The 24,682-nt window shown below is 32.4% G+C and overlaps 1 protein-coding gene across 2 annotated transcripts in view; it reads right to left on the minus strand.

The window, feature by feature from the left end:
• Positions 1-24,682, minus strand: part of Zip99C (Zinc transporter Zip99C) — a 51,686-nt gene that overhangs the window by 6,731 nt on the left and 20,273 nt on the right. For both annotated transcript variants that reach the window (XM_074175434.1, XM_074175435.1), the window contains 2 exons: positions 10,669-10,782; positions 9,053-9,225 (listed from right to left, as the gene is read on the minus strand). In XM_074175434.1, the coding sequence (XP_074031535.1) occupies positions 9,053-9,225; positions 10,669-10,782 (287 nt within the window). The remainder of the gene's footprint in view (positions 1-9,052; positions 9,226-10,668; positions 10,783-24,682) is intronic.

Raw genomic sequence — 24,682 nt, forward strand, 5'->3', positions numbered from 1 at the left:
GACTCCCAGTTTTCATGGTGTAATGCATTATTTAATTTTGTTTCATTAATATATTTTCTATATCTCATTCCGTAGTTTTTTTTTGGAATTTCGTTATCCATAACAATTTGTAATATAGTTGTAAAATGATCGGTGATATTGCTTTTCAGAACAATTGGTATTGTCATGTCAAGTATATTCCATTTACTCTTGATAAAAATATGATCAAGACATGATATCTGGTTATTATATATTCTTGTGGGATCATTAATACTGGATATGTACCCAAGTTCATGCAATATACTGAGATATTCGGTTGTGTTTTCGTCTTCCTCTAACAGATTTATATTTATATCACCTATGAAGAGATAATAATCATATTTCTCTGGTTGTATAGTTTCAAAGTACCGCATTAAAATTTGATTGAATTCATTTATGTTCATTGAGGGTGATCGGTAACAGCTAGTGATGAGTGTATCATTTTTATTTCCGATTTTAATTTTTGCTTTGAGAAATTTAACTCTTTCTATTGCAACAATTTCGCTATCAAATTCGTAATCTTTTTTTATGAACATTATTACTCCATCGTTTTGATTGTATTCACCTTCATTATAAATTAGTTTGTATCCTGGTATACAATATATATGAGGGTCAAGTAATTTCCAGGTTTCTGTTAATATCACACAATCAAAATCGGAGTTTATCTCATCCAACATCATTTTGAAATCATCAATATTTTTATTCAAACTGCGAATATTATTATGAATAATTTTGAAGTTGGAATTTTCTTCGTTTTGTTTCAAAATCTCTTTGCATTCTTCAGGTTTATTAAGTGTAAACGTTTTTAAAGTGTCTATTTTGAAATCTCTTATGTATTGGTCCATTCTGAGAACTCAAATATAAGAGTGCTACCTATAGTACTAAATATATATATATATATATATGAATGGAAAATACTGAGTTTTTGTTAAAGTGACAAAATTTATATGAAATTGCAGTTTTTGTAGTAGAAACAATATAGATTTATAATGATAAAATGGATTATATTTTCAGAATACATGAATCGTCCTGAGCAAAATGTCATTCACTTCCTTTACTTTGACCCGATCTCGTTTTGATTTTTTCTATGTTACGATTTTGTATCTTATTTGGTAGATTCCAGTCTGTTTTCGACGATAGTCCACTTGTAGGTGTCGTAGGAGGTTTAAGGGCCTCTTGTAGTAAGCTTTCCGTCTCCTTTATGATAGATTCAATGAGGAGTGGTTCTGTAGGTGTGGAAGGGGTACTACTGTGTTTAGTTTCTATGTCGTCCTTTCTTTTTTCTTCTTTCTGTAGAAGTTGCTTTACTGTGAGCTCCTTTCCGTCGACCACTAGTTTATTTCCTTTAATATAAGTTTTTTTATTTAGAGTATCCCTATATAATTTGAGATTCCTCTTCAAAACTCTAAGTTCTTCTCTTTGCAGATAAGTCAGATCATTGGCTATTGAAATTTGGGTTCCTCTTAATTTTTTGCAATTCGAAAGTACATACTTCTTTGTGAAATTGGACACGAATTCGATCTTTACTGGGCAGTTTTTTCGAGATCCTAGACAAATTATGTTTTTAATTTGATTTCTGGGTATGTCTACTTCTAGTAGAGCTTTCAGCTCGTCTTTAAGATACTCAAATGTTATTTCGTGTCGTTCTTTATTCAATCCGAAAACGATAATATTATTAGACTTTTGTTCTTTTTCCAATTCTTCAATTTTATTTTTTAGAAAATTATTTTCGTTCTCTAGTTCCTTAATTCTCTCGTGTGATTCTTGAATCCTTATTTGAATTCGGGCTTCGCTGGCATCAATTGCATTCTTCAGTTCCGCTCTATTTTGTCTAATTTCTTGCAGAATACTCTGTATATCATTCCGTCCGAGAGACATTCTTAACAAGCGGCAGTGTAAAGGGCGCTTTAGTTAGGATAGATAAGAAATGTATTGTAGAAGTTTTTTATACTGTTGTGCGATTAGGAAATTTTTGCTCGCGTTTTTGTATTTCGTCGTGACCTGTTGTTCAGAATCTCTACTTTACAAATTAACTAATTGTCACTCTCCTATCTAGATTGTAATGTCTCTCAATTCGTTGTTTATATGCAAAATTTCTCAACCCATTCACTGGTGTAGGAATCAAAATGATACTCACAGTGTCACAGCCGTTAAACTCGAGAATATCAGCGCATATTTAAACACGTCTACTCGCGACCAAGTTTATTATAGTTTTTTGTATGTTACATAATTAGTAATGAAAAATTGTAAAAATAATAATTTCCAAAAGAAACATTTAATTCCCCATATTATTCCTTGTGATGTCCAGGGATATGCAATTAGGTCGACTTTTTTTTCTTAAAAACTAAGCAAGATACGAAAAAAAATTCAAAAGACAAAAAAGTTTTTGGGAAAGAAAGTTTTTGGCTTTCTACTACTCCATCTTGATACAAAAAAAAGGGATGAGGGAATCTTCCAAAGAAAGGAAAGGAAGTAATCAATTTGAAAATAAGTAACTCTATACATGGATGTGTAGATCATGCAAAGAAGTAACTTTCAGACACAAACTGAAAGAAAGTCCTCCTGAAACAGCTACTTTCATATAAACATTGAATTACACGAAAGAAAAAAATTATTTCGAAACAAATACTTCTATATGAAAACTGAAATATACATTATAATTCAGTGTTCATATAGAAGTATTTGTTTCGAAAGATTTTTTTTTCTTTCGTGTATAATTATAATGTATAATTCAGTGTTCATATAGAAGTATTTGTTTCGAAAGATTTTTTTTTCTTTCGTGTATAATTATAATGTATAATTCAGTGTTCATATAGAAGTATTTGTTTCGAAATAATTTTTTTCTTTCGTGTAATTCAATGTTTATATGAAAGTAGCTGTTTCAGAAGGACTTTCTTTCAGTTTGTGTCTTGAAAGTTACTTCTTCATGATCTACACATCCATGTCTAGAGTTACTTATTTTCAAATTGATTACTTCCTTCCTTTCTTTGGAAGATTCCCTCATCCCTTTTTTTGTATCAAGATGGAGTAGTCTGAAAGCCAAAAACTTTCTTTCCCAAAAATTAATCACTCCTGAAAATATAACCCCTTCAATTCACAAAAAAGTTGTATTTGTAATTGCTCAATCCAAAGAAATGATAAAAATTGCACAAAAGTCAGTGGCGTACATTTTTAAGTCAAAAATATTCGTACAAATCCCGCTCGAGACGCTATTGGACTTAATAAATTCAATCACATTCGGGGTAAATTAGCTCCTTAATGTTCTAAATACCAGTTCCAAATTACGAATAACTTTTTTTTTATTTCAACAGCCTGTATCTTGGGAACGAAGGATTTGCGGACTCATGTTTATATATGAACATTTCGTCTTAAAATTACCTAAAGAATCTTCTGGTAAATTTGTGGTACATACACCCTGTATAGGTATTCAAAAAAAGCTATCTCTCCATACTTGATCCTGTTTATTGCTTATTCCTCTAGCCAATTTGAAATTGAATGGTATAATCAAATTATTTGCTGATGATACTACTATTATATATTTCGCAGATAGTTACGAAAAAATAAACAAATTATATATTAAGAATGGATTTGGATGAAATTTTCATTTGTCTTAATGAACATAAATTGAGGATGAATTTCTTTCAATAAATGCTCATATACGAATATTTCCCTGAGACTAATCAATTTTTCAAATAATTCGATTATGTTTGATCATAATTCTATTAAATATACAGAAACAACGAAATTTTTAGGTTTATACATTGATGAGAAATTGTCATGGAATAAACGTGTTGAAAAAAATAGAAAGGAAATGTCTCCTCTCGTTTTTACATTTTAGTCTCATTTATTTACATTTGCACTATCTTATTTCTGTTTGGGGAACAGCATGTAAATCTATAATCAAACTTCTGAAAACCTCACAAAACAAAATTATTAGAAGCATTTATAAACTACCATATTTAAAACCAACATTGAACTTATATAAATCAAACTATTTATTGGACTCAAATTCACTCTATAAACTCAAAATTAGCTATTTCGTACATTCTGTTGAAAATAATACAAAGAAATCAAACATAGATTTTATTCAAATTGGACACATTCACAATCATGCCACACAATATCCCGAATCAAAAATTAAAATACCAACAAATGACCAAATGAAAGAAGCACTATTCCATTACAAAATTCAAATATCAATTGAAAAAATCTGATTAGTGGAATTTTATAGTTTGCATTTGTTTTTATTACACTTGAGAATTCGTTTTCGATATGTACTTTCTGAAACAAATTTCAAATTTGCATTTTATTACGAAATATTTTATTTCTGTTATTTTATTATACTTTGTAGTTAGTTACAGTTCTTAATTATAAGCATTTATTGTTTCTTGGACAATAAACTGAATTGAGTTGTTATTTATATTGAGTTAACGAATGTATAGAATATAATATAAAATATAGTGTCACCATTAAAGTGCGCACCATATGGGAAACTTTTTTTTCGAAAAGTTTCAATGAAGTTCAACTTCGGCACTTGTTTGTGCTTTGAATTTAACTTAAAATGATACGGCCAACTGCGACCCACTGACGTTCAGTGTTTGTCAAATTCAACTTTTTTTTTGAAAAAAATTGAAAAAGTGCATTTCTAGATCGAATTTAACAAAAAGTTACTTGGAAAAGTTGTGTCTACGGCAATTTTATATCCATATGTCAAAATTTTTTGCAACTAGGATAAAGTTAACGTTTTGCTTATTTTTGACAGATATCCCCTTTATTTTAAAAACAAGTTCGGTTAATTGTCATCAATTCATGTATACATAACAAACTCATCATGGAGTTTAACTTTTCTGATGAATTTTTACTTATACGGACATTTTTAGAGAGAAATTAAAAATGTGTTATAAAAATTTTAACATGACCGGTGCAAAGTTTCAATCACTTGGCTATTTTCTTAAACAAACCTTTGATTTCGAAAAAGCAGAGGCAACTAAAAAAAATGCAAATAATTTCGATAGAACTATTATTATTATTATAAATTTTAAACAACAATAATATTAAAACATAATACAAATGGGTACAAAAAATTACTTATTGATCTAAATGAGGTTGTCAAACACTTACAGCCTACATTTCAGTATGTCGTCCTCCACGTTCAATACAAATTATGGTCCTTCTACTAACATCTGTAACTGCATTTTTAATAAATCGGGGATTTATATTTGCACAGCATTCGCGAATGGTATTTTCCAGATGTTGTATGTCAGTAAATGGTCTACTTCGGTACACTTTTTGTTTCAGGTAACCCCACAAGAAAAAGTCTAAAGACGTCAAGGGGTGATCTAGGTGGCCAATAATGTTCCCAGTCACGTCCAATAACTTTGCCTCTGAACATTTGTTGGAGGGACTGTTTTACAGCAAATGTGTGATGTATTGGTGCGCCATCAAGCTGATACCATAGGTCGTATTCAATATTTAAAGGCATATTATCTAAAACTTTACCAACCTCATTATTTAAAAGGTTGAGATAACCTACGGATGATAAATTTTCCCTAAAGAAAAATGGCCCAATTATTTGATCGTTAAGTATCCCACACCATACATTAGTTTTAAAGGAATACTGATCACCACATTCAACTATGAAATTGGGATTTTCTTGGGCCCACCATCGGCAATTTTGAGAACTTACCGTTCCATTTGAAGAGAACGTTGCCTCATTTGTCCATACAATTTTATACGGAAACTTTACATTTTCTTCTCTCTCTCTCCTTGAAACCAGAATGAAAACCCCAAACGGACATCAAAATCTCGTTCTTTTAATGTGTTAATAAATTTTGGCTTGTAAGGCCAAAATTTATTCTTTAATAAAAATTTCCTAACACTTTCTCTCTTGTAATCGGTATTTTTTATAATATCGTTTATGTTCGTTTGCCCGTGTTCAATAACTTTTAAACAAATCTTAAGTTGGGCCTCCTCATCATATTTACTTGGAGTGTGCTTTTTCTTAAATTGATTTGCTACGGATCCTGTTCCTCTGAATTTTGACATTATCCCTGACACAGTAGTATGTTGAACATTTTTTCCTGGATGCCGTTCATTAAAAATGTTAGCTACTTGCCGGTATGGTCGTGTATTCTAACCACATATTAAAACTATTTCTATTCTTTCCTGAAGAGACAACATTATTGCAACAATAACTGTTAAAAATTTCACAAGAACACGTTGACTGCCGTGAGGTACCACGTATGTGCCCTCCATAAATATTAGGTTGGTGCTCTAAGGCACATTATTTGTACCTCGCAGTTTAATATCGTTTTACGGTCTGAGGTACGGAGTGTGGCTCACAAACGCTTATATTTGCTATATAAACCGATTATGCATGGCACAGTGAGCATGATGTGATGAAAACCCCTCGAAAATTATTTTCAGTTCAGAATTTTTGGTATATTTTTATATTAGTAGGTAGAATTATTTGTCTGAATTCTAGCCACTCTTTACAACTAGAATCTTGATAGAAGAAAATGTTTTATCCATGTTACTGAAAGATTTATTGGAACAAAATACATCCTATGAATTATAACGATAAATTGAAACAAAATTTATATTATAATAATGTGAAGTGATGTCATAAATCGTTATACGTAAATTATGGTAAATAACTTTTATGTGAACGAAAGAAGCAGTTAACACAGTAAAGCTTCTTACAGGTAGAACAAGACCAAGTTGTTCTTGGAGTTTTATTTTGAGCGTCTCTACGTCCAAACTCTGCACTGAGGTTCTTGTAGCATACTGTACAACGCAATCGCTTCCCAGTTTGTTCTAAATCATGTTGATCAATATGTGCTTTTTGTTGAGATTCGGGCTCTGCAAGTGATGAATGCTTTTCGAAAATGTGCTTCACGATATCTTTTTTGAATTCCGTGATTTGTATTTTATTTAGAGTAAGCTTTTTATATACGACATGTGCATTCACTAGTGAAGTCCCCAACAGTAGCTCAACTGCAAGTTTACGGTACCACTTTATACCGCGCCTTAGAGGAGTATTATAGGCTTTTTGCTGATCCGATAGATCAATATATGCTTTAGAATTATTATAATCCATGATTAGCACTGGTTTCTTTCTCTCAGGATCTGCTCGACTTGGCATAGCTATCATTTCGTTCAGATGTTTTGTACTAAGAGCCAAGACATCCCTTTTATCTTTCCATTTCAGCATAACAATTCCGGGATCCCTAATTCTAGCAATGCACACTCCTTTACGAATTTTAGTTTTCTCTATTTCTATACTATTATGTTTTCTTCTGTTCCTGAGAGTTCCAACTAAGTGAGTTTTTCTCTCTAGAAGTAAATTAGCTAGGTTGACACTGGTATAATAGTTATCAACATACAAAGTTCTACCAGCATTTAGGAGTGGCTCCATCAGATCTAAAACGACCTGTTCTGAACAAGAGAGTGAATTATTCGTCTCAGATTGTCCACAATATATCGACATGTTATAAGTGTATCCGTCATTGATACAGAGTTTGTAAACTTTTATGCCGAATTTGTGTCGTTTATTTTTGATATATTGACGAAAGCCAAGTCGACCCCGGAATGGCACTAAGGTTTCGTCTATACATACGTTTTCTGGTGGCACCATAACATATTTATACCTTTCGATAAGCAAATCTAAAAGTGGTCTAAGTTTGCGAAGTTTCAATGCATCCTTGTGGGACAGACTCATTATCAGAAAAATGTATCGTACGTAGTAGCAGCTGAAATCTATTCCTGCTCATATACTTCGGAATACAATTCTGGTAAATATCTTCTTTAGACCAATAATCTGTTATGGATGGATTCTTGTCACTGAGGCACAATATTCGTACCTCGCAGCAAGAACGGTTTGTATGTAACTTTCTGTGCCGCGAGGCACTAATGCTGTGCCTAATTTTATTTTGCAAATATATCCAAAAAAATAATGTCTACGGTAACCGGGCAAATACAGCTGTAATCTATGAAATAAAGAATATTGAAATCAGGACAAAACCAAATATGGCCGGGTGGTCTTGTATTTTTCATTCCTATTGTGGCAGTCAACGTGTTAATCAACAACTTGACACTACCATAGCATGCATTTTGTTTGTCAAGACCTACTTAAAAATTTTATTCAACGTGATTAAGCATCCTTACCGCCCTAGTTAGTGTTTATAAATAATCTGTAAATACTGAATATTGAAATTTTAATATAATTTCAACTCTAGTAATTTTATTAATACTTATTGCAGTTTTTGAGTTGTGTCTGCTCTTTCAAAATTGAAGGTACTGACGTTTGTTTAAAAAAATAGCCAAGTGATTGAAACTTTACACCAGTCATGTTAAAATTTTTATAGCACATTTTTAATTTCTCTCTAAAAATGTCCGTATAAGTAAAAATTCATCAGAAAAGTTAAACTCCACGATGAATTTGTTATGTATACATGAATTGATGACAATTAACCGAACTTGTTTTTTAAAATAAAGAGAATATCTGTCAAAAATGAGCAAAACGTTAACTTTATCCTAGTTGCATAAAATTTGGCATATGGATATAGAATTGCCGTAGACACAACTTTTTCAAGTAACTTTTTGTTAAATTCGATCTAGAAATGCACTTTTTCAATTTTTTTCAAAAAAAAAGTTGAATTTGACAAATACTGAACGTCAGTGGGTCGCAGTTGGCCGCATCATTTTAAGTTAAATTTAAAGCACAAACAAGTGCCGAAGTTATACTTGATTGAAACTTTTCGAAAAAAAAGGTTCCCATATGGTGCGCACTTTAATGGTGACACTGTATATGCAAATCATAATACACGACATGTATACATAAATAATATGCAATGTATGAACGTGAAAATTGTATATCTAATTATTTCAGATTTAGAAAAAAAAATTATGTAGAAACTGGCAATAAAAGCAAGTTATGATAATTTCAAATTACTCATTATCAAAAATTCCTCTTAGGAAATACTCTATCTTCGAAGAAAAAAAATATATTAAGATAGAAAATAATTTTACTTACGGCAGATTTTTTGAATTCTTGGGGCTTTAAGCCTTTGGTATTGTTGTTCTCAGGAGTAGTTACTGCATTTTTCTCTACAATTTTTTCTATCACAGTGAATAGTTTTTCGGCAGTCACAAACACAATGAGACCAGTTAATAATAATAAACCACTAGTGGATCTGTGGCGTCCACCTAAAAAATGCATGTTATCAATTCTAACGACAATTTATGCTTACATTATAAGTACATATATATTTTGGTGATGTTACTGTTTTTAAGAATGTTTCAATTTTATTAATTCATCATTCACTCAATGCTTTAGACCAACTTGAAAATTATTATTTTGTGATCAAATTAGCGCGAAAAAAAATTCATGTAAAACGGAAGTTGCGGTCTTCCCAGCCCAGCGATATTGAAAATTCATCTGAATTAATGGAATAAGTTCAAAAGTTTGTACATACGAGTATTTACTTGAGTTGTAATATTTTCACTTTGGTTTTTATTTGTTGATTTTCGGTGATGTTTTTTCTGGTTCTAACCTTTACAATAAAATATTCAAATATCTCAGCTTGAAAAATGGATGTGAATCTACATCAATTATTTGTATAGTTGTATACAAAATGTAGGTTGAATAATCAAAGTGAACATCAAAATAGGAAATGAACGACTTGAAATTGTTACTGTGATGAAATATCTAGGTTTTATGATTGACAGAACACTGACAATCAATAGTCATGTTGATTATATTATAAAAAAATCTCGAGAAAATTATTCCTTTTTCCAATAGAGGCCCCATATCCCAGTATTAACTCAAGAGTCTCAATTTACAACTGTATTATTCAGACACATTTTGACTTCTGTGCTACATTATTGTATATTCTGAATCAAAATAATTTACGTCGACTACAAAAACTGCAAAAAAAAAGTATGCGTATAATTCTGAGTGCAATCACTTACCCCTATAAAGAAAATCCTCGATTATCTTCAGAGGTTGTCAATCTCAAGCAGATCTTATCTACTAAGTATGTTTTTTCTATTCAAATTAATAAAAGGTATTCAACCTACCTATTTCAATAATTTAATTAAAGTCAACAGTGAAGTCTACCAATATGGCACTAGAACCAGTATAAGCTTCCATGTATCCAGGACAAACTCAAGGTCAGCAATGAATAGTCTGTTTTTCAGAGGACTGGTGGAATTTAACAGACTACCTGGTTCTTTGAGAAACAACAAAAGTGTTCACAATTTCAAACAAGCGTTAGTGCAGCATATCAAAAAAACAATGAATTTTAATGTATGTGTATGAGTGCATCTGTATCCATATTATTCAGTTTTTTTTCACAATCATAAACTACTTATTTTAAATTATTTTATTCAAATAACTATATATTATTTTTCATTTATTAATTTATCATTACTTTGCACTCACACTTACATTATGTATTATATTTTTAATGAACATTTGTACATTAGAGTAAACCAATTAAATAAATACTTTCATTATTACTACTATCATTTGCTGATCTCCATTGACTCTCTTCATTTGGTTATCAACGAGAAAATTCATATAATAATGTTTTATTTTAGGAAATTAGAAAAAAATATTTCATGAGGTATTACATACATTACACTTACCTTCTTTAGCTATATTATCGTTTTCCCAAATTTCGGGTAGCGAGTGTAAAAATACATCCCCCAACAATCCACCTACTGCGAAGCTTAAGAGGGTTTTCAGTCGGTTGGCACCAGCTGAAAAAAAAAGTTAAAATGAAATACACATTTTTTCCCATCCTGCAGTTGAAGATCAAAAATATCATGCAGATCTATCATCATAGATCTTATCACAGTAATCGGCCATATGAGTGCAATATTTGAACTCTGTTGTCCTCACAAAAAAAATTCTCAGTGAGAGAGCAATACTCTCCGGTATTGGAATGAGAATTCAACTATTCTGGGCTGTGATACCTAATTATTCGTTTGCGGTGAACGCTGCATACATTTATTTCGACATACTAAATAAAGTAAAATTAAATATGTCTTTTCAGTTCTTTGTTCAAAACTGCATTAATTTTTGAAAAGTGTTTCAGTTTTATTCATTTTTTTCTATATATTTTTTCATTAAATCTGTTTGGATATTGTTGTAAATCATCTCCTGAATACAAAATAAAGCCGGTCGCCTCTGGTCTCCGTCAATCGATTGTGACTTGGACAAGGTCGTGCTCAACTCGATTTGCGCTTCGCGATCGTTCTAGATGTTGCCTTGCTTCGAGAGAATTCCACCGACTTGCCTATGTGCTTCCAGACACTTCCTTTACGAAATATAAACACTACCACAACGCAGACCAAGGAAGTCTAGTTTGAAGTGAGGTACGAAGTGGTTTAATAAGGCGATAGATATTTGAGTATTATTCTTAATTTTCAGTGTAGCAGGGAAATAAAGTTGAGTTTAATTGTACGGTGTAGTCAATTATTGTCAAACGCACGAGGAAAACGTAACGAAATGTTAAATTTATTTTCCAAACTTTTACAATTTGAACAATAAATACCGATACCACATATTGATATTCTTAAGAAATCGTTCTTTCCTATTTAGTAGATTATGAAATTTTCTCCAATTTGTGAGAATATTATTTTGGGGATACCTCAATAGACTAATGATTCATTGAACTTGACTTTTTAAACCAAATCATAAACTCACAGCTATTTACAGTCGTCTTAAACATACCACTTTTTCAAATGCACAGCAAAACTGTTACCGCCAGTTGAGTATAATTTGCATTTGGCTTTAGAAAGGCAATAAAAAATCTATGTTCTATTGTGATAATTGTCTGTCTATGGAATCCTTCAAAAAGTCATCTTTGCACCTTAATAGTAAGTGTTTTTTGTTTTATAAGAGTCATATTGTGCAGCATTAATTGTTATTAAATAACTGAATTCCAATACTGACAGTAAAAAAATTTAAAATGCTAAATGAATATCAAAGATAATTCTTTAAATATTCAGCCGTTAAAAAATTATTCGAATGAGTTCTTAAATTCATCGATAAGTCCACCGATTGATCATATGTATGTATCCATTGGTCCTTTCAAAATGTTGGCGCGTTTTTATTGGTGAAGGCAATCCATCGGAATTTTTCTGTTGAATTCAAGAAGTTTCCTAAATAAATATTTTTCCTCCGATGCTGTTGCCGAAATACCTAACATCAGGTACCCCATCTGATGTGGACACTATTTTGTAAGCCTATATACGAACTATGAACCCTGAAATATGTTATAATTAAAGTCATAAATTATTCCATACTTCGCAGTCTCTCTAGGTTTGTTCTGGTTCTACGAAATTCAGGTTCTAGCACGTCAGGATCATTCGCAGTTGATATAGAGCGTTCTGGTTTATTGAGGCACCTTATAGAAGTGAACACAAGTAAGTTCACTCTCCGCCACATTTGGTCAAGATTCCCCACCTCGAATTTTATGCGCGGCCGAACTACAGAGCAACCGACTGAATCTGAGGCGTTTACCAAGCGAGTCAAATTGAGGCATGGAATATTATTACAAAGTGAGTCGTTGTAAGTGGTGGTTTTGTATTTGTAAAAAAATTGTGTCTAGTTTCAAAATGAGCAAGTGTCGAGCTGTGGGTTGCTGTAATTTGCAGGGTGATGTCGGCATTAATTTTTTTCGATTTCCAATTGACTAATAAAGAAAAGGTATGTTTTTTTATTATTCATTATGTAATATTGCAGTAATGAACATATTACGAAAATCATAAAATAAATTGTTATAGACCATATATAGTGGAGTGATTAAAAATCAATAACTTCAGTAATCAAGATAAGGATAACATTTGTTTCGATGAAATGAGCATCAACTCACACTTATTCTACAATATAGGAAATGATAGACTAGTTGGTTTTGAGGAATTATTTAACAAGAAAACGGCTTCTATTGCAGAATATGCCTTGGTAGTCATGGCAAAAGGCATACATTCGAACTGGAAACAGCCTGTTGCATACTTTTTTACAAATTCATCCACATCAAGCTGTTAGGTAATTATTAAAAATTGGATTGAGAGTTAGGGGTATCATTTCAGATTTAGGTTCTAATTTTTATAAATTTGCCAGAAAAGATCTCGAAGTTACTGTAAAGCAGCCATATTTCTTTGTTGATGAGAAAAAAATATTTTACTTTTCTGATACTTCCTCATTTGCTGAAATGTAGCAGAAACCATTTTTTTGATGACTTTTTAAAATTTGATGAATATACAAGGAACAAAAGTCATGTTGAACAACTTTACAACTTGGATAAGGGAAAGCAATATAGACTAGCACCCAAATTTACTGATTCTCACTTATTTCCAACTAACTTTCAAAGGATGAAGGTTAAATTAGCCGGTCAAGTTTTCAGTCATTCGGTAGCTAGAGCGATAAATACCTATGCCAGTTTCAATCAGATACTATCAACATCAATAGGAACGGCTACATTCATTGAAAAAATCAATAAAGTGTTTGATATTTTAAATTCAAAACGATTTGAAGATGTCAAACATTTCAAAAAACCTTTTTTCGAAACATCAAAACAAATTGATTTTCTGAAAGAAATGAAAATATTTTTCAGCAAATTAACTGTAATATCAAAAAAAAAAAGAAAAAACATGACTGGACAAATGAGATTCATTGAAGGATGGCAGATAACAATTTCGGCATTTCTTTAACTTTGAGAAAACCCACATAGTGAAGGAGACTCCTACATATTGACGAGGAATATAAATCAGGAATGTGTGGAAAATTATTTTTTTGGTCAACAGAGAAATACTTGTGGAAATGCAGACATAAATAGAATTAAGATTCTTGTGGAAGTTCCAAAAAATCCCTATAAACCTTTGAGAGTAGAGACAAATGATTATAGAACTCTAGTCACTCCAGAAGGCAACAGTTTGGGCTATGTTTGTGGATATCTTTTGAAAATGTTTAAGAAAACATTCATGTGAATATGTACAAATTTTACCACGGCGGCTAGTACTAAACTGAATGAAACAAATGTATATGGTCATTCAAGGCATATAGTAATACAGTAGCCAAACAGTTTGGAAGTTTATATATGCCTCCAGGTTCATTTTTACAATGTATCATTCATCTAGAGACAGAATTTCTTAATCATTTCAACAATTTATGTGCCACTGATTGCATAGGCAACCAGCTCAAAACAATGTTTTCAAAAATCAACATTTTTCACCCTTTTGGTAATTTTCCTTTGGAATATTTATTTTCTTTTTTCACAAGGGTAAGAATTGATTATACTCTGAAATTTGCCAATAGAAATTTGAAAACAAATGTTAAAAAAATTAAAAACTCATCATTCTGAAAAATCTTTAGAATAGATTAGCATAAGTTTTTGACCTAAATTGTATTATGTTACCATATAAAATATACGTTTATTTCACCCCTTGTCTTATTTTTTATCAATTCCTAAACAGTTCACAATCATATGAGACATTTATTGGGAGCTCCTCGTAGCAATGATGAAGTCAGATCATGGTCACATATTTTTTGATCGAACCTCGTGCAGAGGTGCACAACAGCTCTTAGCCTACACGCCCCTGCCCCGCTACATGTCAGCAAAAAATAAAATCTCGACCCGAAACATCAAAGAGACCGACGGGAGTGAATTTACTTCTGTTTACTTATATACGGTGATTGAGGATAATTTCGGACTGATGAATCCTCTGTTCTGGTTTCGACTGCGAAATGATCCTAAATTGTCTTGAATCGTCCCGAATCGTTCTTGCTCTCGAGGCTGAACTCTTGAGAACTGTTCCCGTTGCTCATGCGCATTCATGTGGAAATTTGTTTGGGCTATTTGCTAGGATGTTTATTTATTTATTTGATTTGAATAATTGATGATTGATGGTAGATAACATTTGAACTGACTATAAGGATACGCTACATAACAATGGACATGATCAATAGTATTTTCTCGTCTTCATCTCTTCATTTATACGATAGGTGGCACAGTGGTCTCCTCAAAATGCGTTCTGGATTAAACAAGTGTCCGAGACTATTTCGGACTGTTTGAGATTTTTTGCTTGTACGCATCATGTCTTGCGCTGTTACTAAACAGTTTCGGATGTTAGAACCAGAACAAACCTTCTTTCTCGTATGTAGTTCGCAAGGTATCAAGTGGAAAAGTGACGGGAAGGCGGTCCATAAATTATGAAGTTCTAAGACATTACTACTAGAATGGGTATTTTATTTCAATAGAATAATATGTAATGACAATTTATAGGTAGAACTCAAACTACAGAGACAATTATAGTACCTTTTTATTGTATGTATCAATAAGGATGCTTCCATTTCGAATGGATCACACTGTACACACTTTTAATTTTCGTTCGCTTTGAAATTTTCAGCGAGTCTTACCACAAGTACTGCGGTCGTATCGTGACCTGAGTTTTATGGTTTAGAGACGTATTTTCGGCGAATGTATTGAAGCTCGGCAGGCTATATTTCAACACCCAATTGTGTTGGTATCAGGGGCAAACATACGGTCAAATATTAGAGGTATGCCAGGTAGGAGGAGGGTAATACTCATTTATTTATTTATTGGGAAAATACATCCAACAGGTTATGAGACCCAATTACAGGAGTACGTAATACAAAATGAAAAGCTTATATTAGTCTTGATAAACAAAAATTAAACATAAAACGTAATCTATATTAGCATTACATACCATGTACATTATATCAGTTATGTAGTGCATTATATATTGCTTTCCTAAACTGAGATGAGGGTAAGAAGAATTTATCGATATTTTACGGACCATTGTAGCTTAAAAAACTGTTTGAAATCTGTTTTTCTGTTAACCAGCTGTCGCACCCCTACGAACGACAACTCTCAGAAGTCGAAACTTATGCGAGCTAAGGATTAACGAGGTCTTACCTTTTAACGTGTGATTCCTAACACGGGTTGGACGATATCAAATAAAAGTCGATCGTTCAGACTAGGGCTTGAACCACCGATCAACAAGGCAGTCAATTCGAGTGAGTGAACAAAGCACCCACGTCGAACCGCCTGGCTACCGACCGACCACAAGAACAGTGAAAGTGGTGTTGTGAGGTAGGTACGTCGATGTAAAAAGTTATATGTGACCTAGAAGTTATATGTGGAACGTTAAGATTCAATGATGAAAGTGAAATAGAAGAGTCGATTTGATTGTATGTATGATTTTGTACATAAAAATTAAGTTGTTAATTTGACGAGTTACTGCTTCGCTTCGAGAGTTACACCTCTCGAAGCGAAGCAGTAACTCGTCTTGATAATGTCATCTGAGATGATGGCGAAACGTCGACTATCGAATAGTACACAACGGATGAACACCCGGAAAAACAACACATCATATATATATATATTTCAATATTGAATTTTACAAAAAGGATTTGAAGCTTTATATCTTCTATTAATTATCTGCGAGCGCTTTCGACAGTTGGTAGTACTGTCATCTTCTAGGCACTCCTCAAACTGAGTCAAACTGAGCCTCAAGTCAGTTTGAGGAGTGCCTAGAAGATGACAGTACTACCAACTGTCGAAAGCGCTCGTAGATAATTAGTAGAAGATATGAAGCTTCAAATCCTTTTTGTAAAATTTAATATTGAAATACTGAAAATAAAGGAAAATTAGTTGCATCATTCAAAAAATATACAGAAAAAGTTTCTGAAATTTCTTTACTTAAAAAAGCATGGTTCTTACCCCATAAGAGAGCATAGCTATGATTTACTTTTGGAAGAGTTCAACTATCACTCAGAAAACGCCGCCACAAACCGGTCTAGTTCTATTAGACCTACCTGAACAACATCCATCCCCGCATCCAGTTCACTACCGAAAGAGAGGAGAACAGGCAGCTACCTTTCCTAGACCTACTCATAACACGAAAACCAACTGGCAACTTGGGTTATACAGTTTACCGAAAACCCACACACACCAACCGCTACCTACAAGCAGCATCACACCACCACCCTACCCAGCTACAATCCGTAGCCAACACGTCAATATCCCGCAGTTTCCGCCTAACAGAACCAACAAACAGGGCAACAGAATTGGGGGAGACAACAAAGGCTCTGCGACAAAATGGCTACGGACCAAAGATCATTCAAAAGGTCATCGACAGACAAAGAAGAACCAAAAAAACATCCCCTAGATCGAGAGAAGATTCTCCACACGACAGACAATCTGTGACACTACCTTATATCAAAGGTGTGACCGACAAAATCGGGAGAATACTAAGACGTAAAAACATTCGGACAACCTACAAACCGCACAAAACGATATCCAGTTGGCTGCCCAGACCGAAAGAGAGAATTTCCCTAGAAAACCAAGGAGTATATAGCATCACATGCGAGGACTGTGGACAACAATATATCGGTCAGACCAACAGACGTATATCTGCCAGAACCCAGGAGCACAAAAACTCGATAAGAACAAAACAAACCTCCTCTGCCCTCTTTCAACACCATCTACAAACAGGTCACAAGATTAATTTTGAGTCCACAAAACAGATAGCACAGGTGCAAAACCCAAGAATTCGACAAATCAGGGAAGCTATCGAAATCGAAAAGCAAGGCCTCATCAACAAAAGGGATGACTCACTAAACATCCCAAGGATTTGGAAAACAATAATTAAAAACAACCACCAAAGACAACCACAAATTGATAATGAGCCATCGCAGGTAGGAGAACCGCCAGAAGCCATTAACAACCCTCAGGTAGAAAAACAGGTAGGAGAACTACCAAAAGCCATCAACAATCGTCAGGTAGGAAAACAGGTAACAAATCCATACAACTTACGCAAGCGAAACCATATAAAAACACCACAAGAAGAACCTAACATCAGTTACACCTCTCGAAGCGAAGCAGTAACTCGTCTTGATAATGCCATCTGAGATAATAGCGAAACGTCGACTATCGAATAGTACACAACGGATGAACACCCGGAAAAACAACACATCATATATATATATATATTTCAATATTGAATTTTACAAAAAGGATTTGAAGCTTTATATCTTCTATTAATTATCTGCGAGCGCTTTCGACAGTTGGTATACAAAATTCACGCTTTGGGTTTGATACAAGACTATAAGGATATAAATTCGTAAATTTGAAAATGGTTAAATGATACGTTTGGGTTAAGTTGTTTGATTCCTAAGGGAGTTGAAGAATTCTTTGTTATTTATTTAATGTCACATAAAACAAAACACTTTATACATGTGCAGGTTATCTATATCAAAACTACTATAGAGCGATATTGCTTTATTTCCACCAAACATATGGGTTAATCGAAATCCTACTATTGTGTGCGACCACAGATGAATGAATACTTCCTTTTCATGTGGACGCCGCCTTGGTAAATATAGGTAGTTTGCAGCAAAAATTAAAGAAACTGCGGGAAATGCTAAAATGGCAGTTAAAAAACTGATAAACTGCTATCACAACAAATAGGTAGGTATCATACCATTCCTATAATAAATACAAATGCAGTCATTGTTCACTGTTGTTCTGGCGTTGTAACAGGTCTTTATTACGCATTGGTCAAAGACGAAATGGTTTGGTTTAAGTTTGACGATAGTCGTGTCACGAAGTGTTCTGGCGATGATTTGAATTTATTGGAGCCTCTGGAGACACCCTTCATTATCTTTTATGAACGAGAAGACATTGGTAGATCAAGATGCCAATAATTCCTATTGAATCGGAGTGGGTACCTGCCTGGTGCAGATATTTTCTGCGCCCCTGTAGCTTAAGAAATCTCAATTAGAAACTGGAAAACAGCTTCTACCATGTTCTATGAAATTTGGTCGTATTTTCATGTTTCATGTTCTGATTTGATGTAAATGTTTGAAAAACTTTAATGTTAGTTCGTAGACAAATCATGGCGACAAATTATTTCAAAAATAATTTTTTCTACTACTATATCCAACACGGAGTAATAGAAAAGATATAGGTAGAACACTTTGCACAGAAGCATTATTTGCTCAACTCAAAAACTCTACACTAAGAGGATCAATTCAAAACTTCGCTCAATCGTTTTACACAATATACTACTTGAAGGCCATATGTGAACGAAACAGTTTCGCGAGGTTACAACTAATCGAGGCAAACAACCTCAATTACAACTTGAATTCTCGGCAGAAGCGATTAAATAAAATGAACATTTTGAAATTGTTGCAAGAGCCAATGAGATAATTCATGCGACTTCAAAAAAATTTCGTATATCGAACCCGAAGTAGCGGGAAGTAGGGGATATATCCATGAAGGAGTCTTTGCCTGCCACCTTACCACATCTGGAGGAGAGTTCTTCTCCTGGTAACTGGGTAAAGGCATCCCTGTCCTCCGTACACGCCGATGTTTTAACAAACTCAATAATCCATATGATGGGAACTGAGTAAAATAAAGGTTCTGAAACACTGTCTCTCAACGCGCCAAACAAATTGGCATCGTCAGTAGATGAAAAAACTGTTTTATCATTTTCTGATAAAGCGAACGTGGTGAGCAAAATTCGCCTGAAGAGACAGTATTTTTGTTGTGGTGTGCTGATATTTTTTGTTAATTGAAAACGGAACTGTTGAGTGATGTAGTTGATAATTTCGAAGAGATGAACACACTGAATCTACTAGACTGATTCAAAAAATCGACTAAGTACTTTTTTATCTTGAATATATCAAAATTATTGTTTGAAATGATGAAAAAAAATCCTGTGAAAGCCACAGCCCTTGATAATAATATCAAGATATATCGGTTGTTGAATTTCAATTTCCGTATGATTAATATGAGAAAGCTTGTTTTTTGAGTTTGAAATTTCATAACTCTTCAATGGTTGATCAAAAAGGCTAGACCAAATCATTTTCTTGTATGAAATTGAACGCTCTACAAAAAAGATCTCTTTTAATTTTTTTTATAAAACGACGCGTTTCGAAGTTAATCTTACGAGAAATTTAAATTCACCAATCTCAATATCAATATTAAAGTCTGTGGCTTTCACAGAACTTTTTCATCATTTCCAACAATATTTTCGAAAAAAGTAGATTTTTTTTAATCAGTCTAATAACTACCCTATATGATCTGAGTGAAGCCTTCGATTGCACCTTGCATTAGGTATTGCTAGAAAAACTGGAGTATGAAGATGTCACAAATTTTTCGAATCCTATTTTCGTGGTTTATTCATTCTCTCACGATAAAATTACTTGTGGTGTACCTCAACGTTCAATTCTAGTATCCATATTCGAACACCTTGATTACATTAATCACTTCGAACTACATTTCATAAATTTAATTAATTAGAACATTCGAGAACATCCCAGATCATGTTATGGTAGCCCTCTATTCCCCATCCATGAAAAATATGTCCGTTATACCTCGAAGCCGTGAAGAAAGTTTTTGCCTTTCAGAAATTTCTAGAACAATCCTTAACATTTCAGAATATTCGAGAACATTCCAGAACATAAGAGATCACTCGTGATAAATAAAGATTATAATAATAATAATATATTTATTTATATATATTCTCGCGTGATTGTTTAAATTTTGCAATGACGCCTAAGACATGAATTTGAATTGTGTAGTGCAGAGGGCAATTAATATCCACATGAAATGCTTAGGCCAATTTACATATTTATTTCGTATGTCTATATAGCATTATAATAACCATGTTATATATAATCATTATTTCAAATATTAAAATGGATATAGTGAACTATCCTTAAAAGATAAACAGAAGAACTGAAAATTTAAGATACCCTAGATATAAAAGTTTCTCTTCCTGATAATAATTGGTTTTTGTTTATTTTGAGTATCAGGTACTTAATACTTGAGTACTTATAGACTATGTACTTGTTAGTACTTCATAATCGAGTAAATGTGTGTGATCGGTACTGTAAAATTGCTGGCTGGTACTTGTTGCTACTACTCAAGAATTTTTTAAATTTATGAAGTAATGTAACTTGTTTGGACCTGTTTCAAAGTTTTCCAGCAAAATTTCCATTTTCAAGTTCACGAAAGTACCTAGAGTGTGGTAGCTGTCTCAACAATTTCAAGAAATAGCGTTTTTCCAAAGCAGAAGAATGCAACAGAAATCGGATATATGACGTTATGTTCTCTGAAACGAAAAGCATTATTTGGTTTGATTAACAAATGAGTATATACGAAGTTTTGGGTATATTAGTTCACGTAAAATAACATCAAACCATCACTTTGGAACGATCTAACGACCCCTTATCAAGGAGTAAAATCTAAAATCACTGTCAAAGCGACTAATGTATTAATTTACATTCCAAAAATTATTCATATTATGACGAGCAATATGACGATTCACACCATATCCAGGGTCACGATATTGATTGACAATTATTGAACTAGGTTTGTATGTTTTCATATCGTTAAAACTTCAAATGAAAATAATTTCAATAGACAGGGGATATGTTTTGAGGAGATATTAGTTTTTGTGAAAACAACTTTTTGAATCAACAACGATGTATGAACATCAGTTTTTTCAGATACAAACTGAAAAAAAGCTCTCTCAAAATCACTACTCTCACATGAACAATGAATCACACGAAAAAATTAATACTTTTGAAACTACTATTTCGCAGAAAAACATAACGTAATCATTGGAAGAGCATTTATATAAAATATCTAACATCATTAAGAACACTCATCAAAAGCTATTCAAACTTCTGAAGACGAAAACATACGCATTTCTTGGACAACTTTACGACTTTATGTCACCAGATAACACTTTGCTTATGACACGATGACTACGTGAAACATTCGTAAGATTATTTGATTTTAATCTCAGCCATAGCAGAGATTTGTCTCATTCGGTGACATAAAGTCATAATGTTGTGCAAGAAATGTTTGTGTGTTTCATAGTCTGGGTCACAAGATCTTTTTTTTGGAACTTCCTTCCAAGGGCACCGAAAATTATGATCCAGGGCTCATTCGATTCGGTATGACCTCTAACAACTTTTTGACAAATTTCAAGAGGGGCTCGAAAAAATTGCAAAAGTTATAAACAATTTAGTAAAAAAGGGGGTTTGGTTTTTTGCAAATATCTCGGAAAAGAATAAAGATATCCGAAATTTGAAAAAAGTTCCTTAAAGAGGAGGAAATTTTCTAAATAGAGTTTCACCTCTCGGACTCTATCATCGATAATTATAATTTTTATTTAGAGGCGAAAATAGCGCTTAAAGAGGGCGATGCGCGTCCCGCACGCGCTGACCGATACGAATCTTTAACAATAAAAATTATTTTAACCCATTAAATATCATTATTACCTAGGAAAAAATTTCACATACCTTGAATAAACGAAAATCAATGGAAAACATTTTTCCCGTGACTATTTTATTAGATATACTTACTAATGTTTACAAGTTTAAAATTTACATAAAAACCCTGATAATTTTTTAAACTAAAAACGTCATTTTTTTCACTTCTTGAACTTTTCTTGAAGCCTTCGAAAAAGACAAATTATTATTTTTCTTTTTTTACAGAAAAAGTGACACATGGTTGTTTTTGTTTTTTTTTGGTAGTATTTGAAAAAATATACCGTAAAAATTAATTTGTTCAAAACAAATTGTTTATTAAATAAATGAAGGAAATATAAATAAAAAGGAAATTTTTTCTTAGAATATCAAATAGAAAAAGGAATTACGATTTAAAAAAATCGTTCATTAATATTCATTTAGTAGCAAAAAAAATTGTTAATCAACAAATACGATTTTGAGCAATAAAGATTTATTTTTAAGAAACGATTTTGTTTTTAAAAATCATAATATTCATCACTGATAAAAATCCCCCCAAAAAATTTCAAATATCTCATAAACAATGCATTTGTTTATAACAATTTTTTAAATGGTTGGAGCTAAACATTATGAAAAATCATTTTTATGTAACTTTAAATGATGAGAATACGAATACATTTTAATATTAACAAAAAATGTTTTCATTGTTTTCATTGAATTTAGCACTTTTTAACGCCTTTGATTATTATTAACAAAGTGGAAAATACATTTTTTTTATTTTTCCAACGGGAATCTTTTTTGAAGACTTTCAAGAAAAGCTTCAAGAAGTGAAAAAAATTTGAGGTTTTTAGTTTGAAAATTATCTGGGTTTCTATATATATTTAAAACTTGTAAAAATTAGTTAATTATCTTATGTACAAAATAATCGCGATAAAAATTTTTTTACCTGAATTTTCGTTTATTCATTTGTCTAGAAGGTATGTGATTTTTTTTCTTACCAATGATATTTAATGAGTTAAAACAATTTTTATTGTTGAAAGATCCGAAAATATCGCTTTTATTTTCGCCTCTATATTAAAATTATAAATATTGGTGAAAGAGTTCCGGGAGGTGGGACTTTTTTTAGTAAATTTTCTTCTTTGTAAATATCTTTTCTCCAATTTCGGATACCTTTAATATTTTCCGAGATATTTGCAAAAAACCAAATCCCCCCTTTTTTACTGAATTGTTTATAACTTTTTCAATTTTTTCGAACCCCTCTTGAAATTTTTCAAAAAGTTGTTAAAGGTCATTCCGAATCGACTAAGCCCTGTATCATAATTTTCGGTGCCCTTGGACAGAAGTTCCAAAAAAAAAGATCTTGTGACTCAGACCATTAGTCATCGAACATTCAGATAGGTACCGAGGACGTATTGAATACAAGTTTTTTCTATCAGAAACTTCCAGAAGTACATTCTTAAGGATGCCAGATTTTCCTGTAAGCGTATTTTTATGCCGATGCTCTTCCATTTATCATGTTGTGGTCTTTTTCTGTGAACGATATCTGTTTCAATTCCACAACTGATATTTGGAGTGTAATACAATATTCATTCAAAAGTAGTGGTTACGAAAGAATTTTCTCTTTCGTGTAATTAAATGTACATGTGAAAATAGTTCTTTCAAGAGGGGTTTTTCTTCCAGTTTGTATCTGAAAAAAAATTAGTGCATAATCTATAATACATCTTTGTTGAGAGTTCATTTTGAACTGAATTGCTTTCTGTCTTCGGAAGTTTTCTACATTTTTTTTGTATATAGATAGAGAAGTAGAAAGTCACAAAGCTCTTTTCTATATGAAGAATTTCAACTCTGCAAGAATAAGAACTCAACACGAAATTAAAGCAACATAATTGTATCGTCGTTAGTTAAATGAGTTTACCTGTTTATTTCCACTTAATGAATATAAATTAATATACCATCATTTTTTAATAATCTACTTTTTATCAACACTTCGTGATTATGTTAAAATAATAATAATGTGCCCCAAGTTAATGATTATTGAACTGTATTTTGTTTAAATTGAAAAAAATAATATCATTTTGCATACTCAGATGATTTTTTTGTCCCTGCAAACTACGACGCAAGACTGCGAAGTTATACAGAAATACCCTCGAAATCAAATAAATATACTTCGTCGAATGTTATGTGTCTTAAACATCGTTCTCAAATTAATACATTTGTGACGTCGAATGATTTTTCATCCCTACGAGGGTAGTCCCAGAAGTACCCGGCCTGACCTAGATATGGTGGTAGTTGTTATATAGAAAAATATCACTGAATTAGAAAGTACACAATCTATAAAGCATAAGTTTCAAGTTTGAAGACGCTATG

This window comes from Leptinotarsa decemlineata, unplaced genomic scaffold (assembly GCF_025532065.1).
Source record: "Leptinotarsa decemlineata unplaced genomic scaffold, Ldec_3_MD MMD2_tig00001019_RagTag_RagTag, whole genome shotgun sequence".
Lineage (NCBI taxonomy): Eukaryota > Metazoa > Arthropoda > Insecta > Coleoptera > Chrysomelidae > Leptinotarsa > Leptinotarsa decemlineata.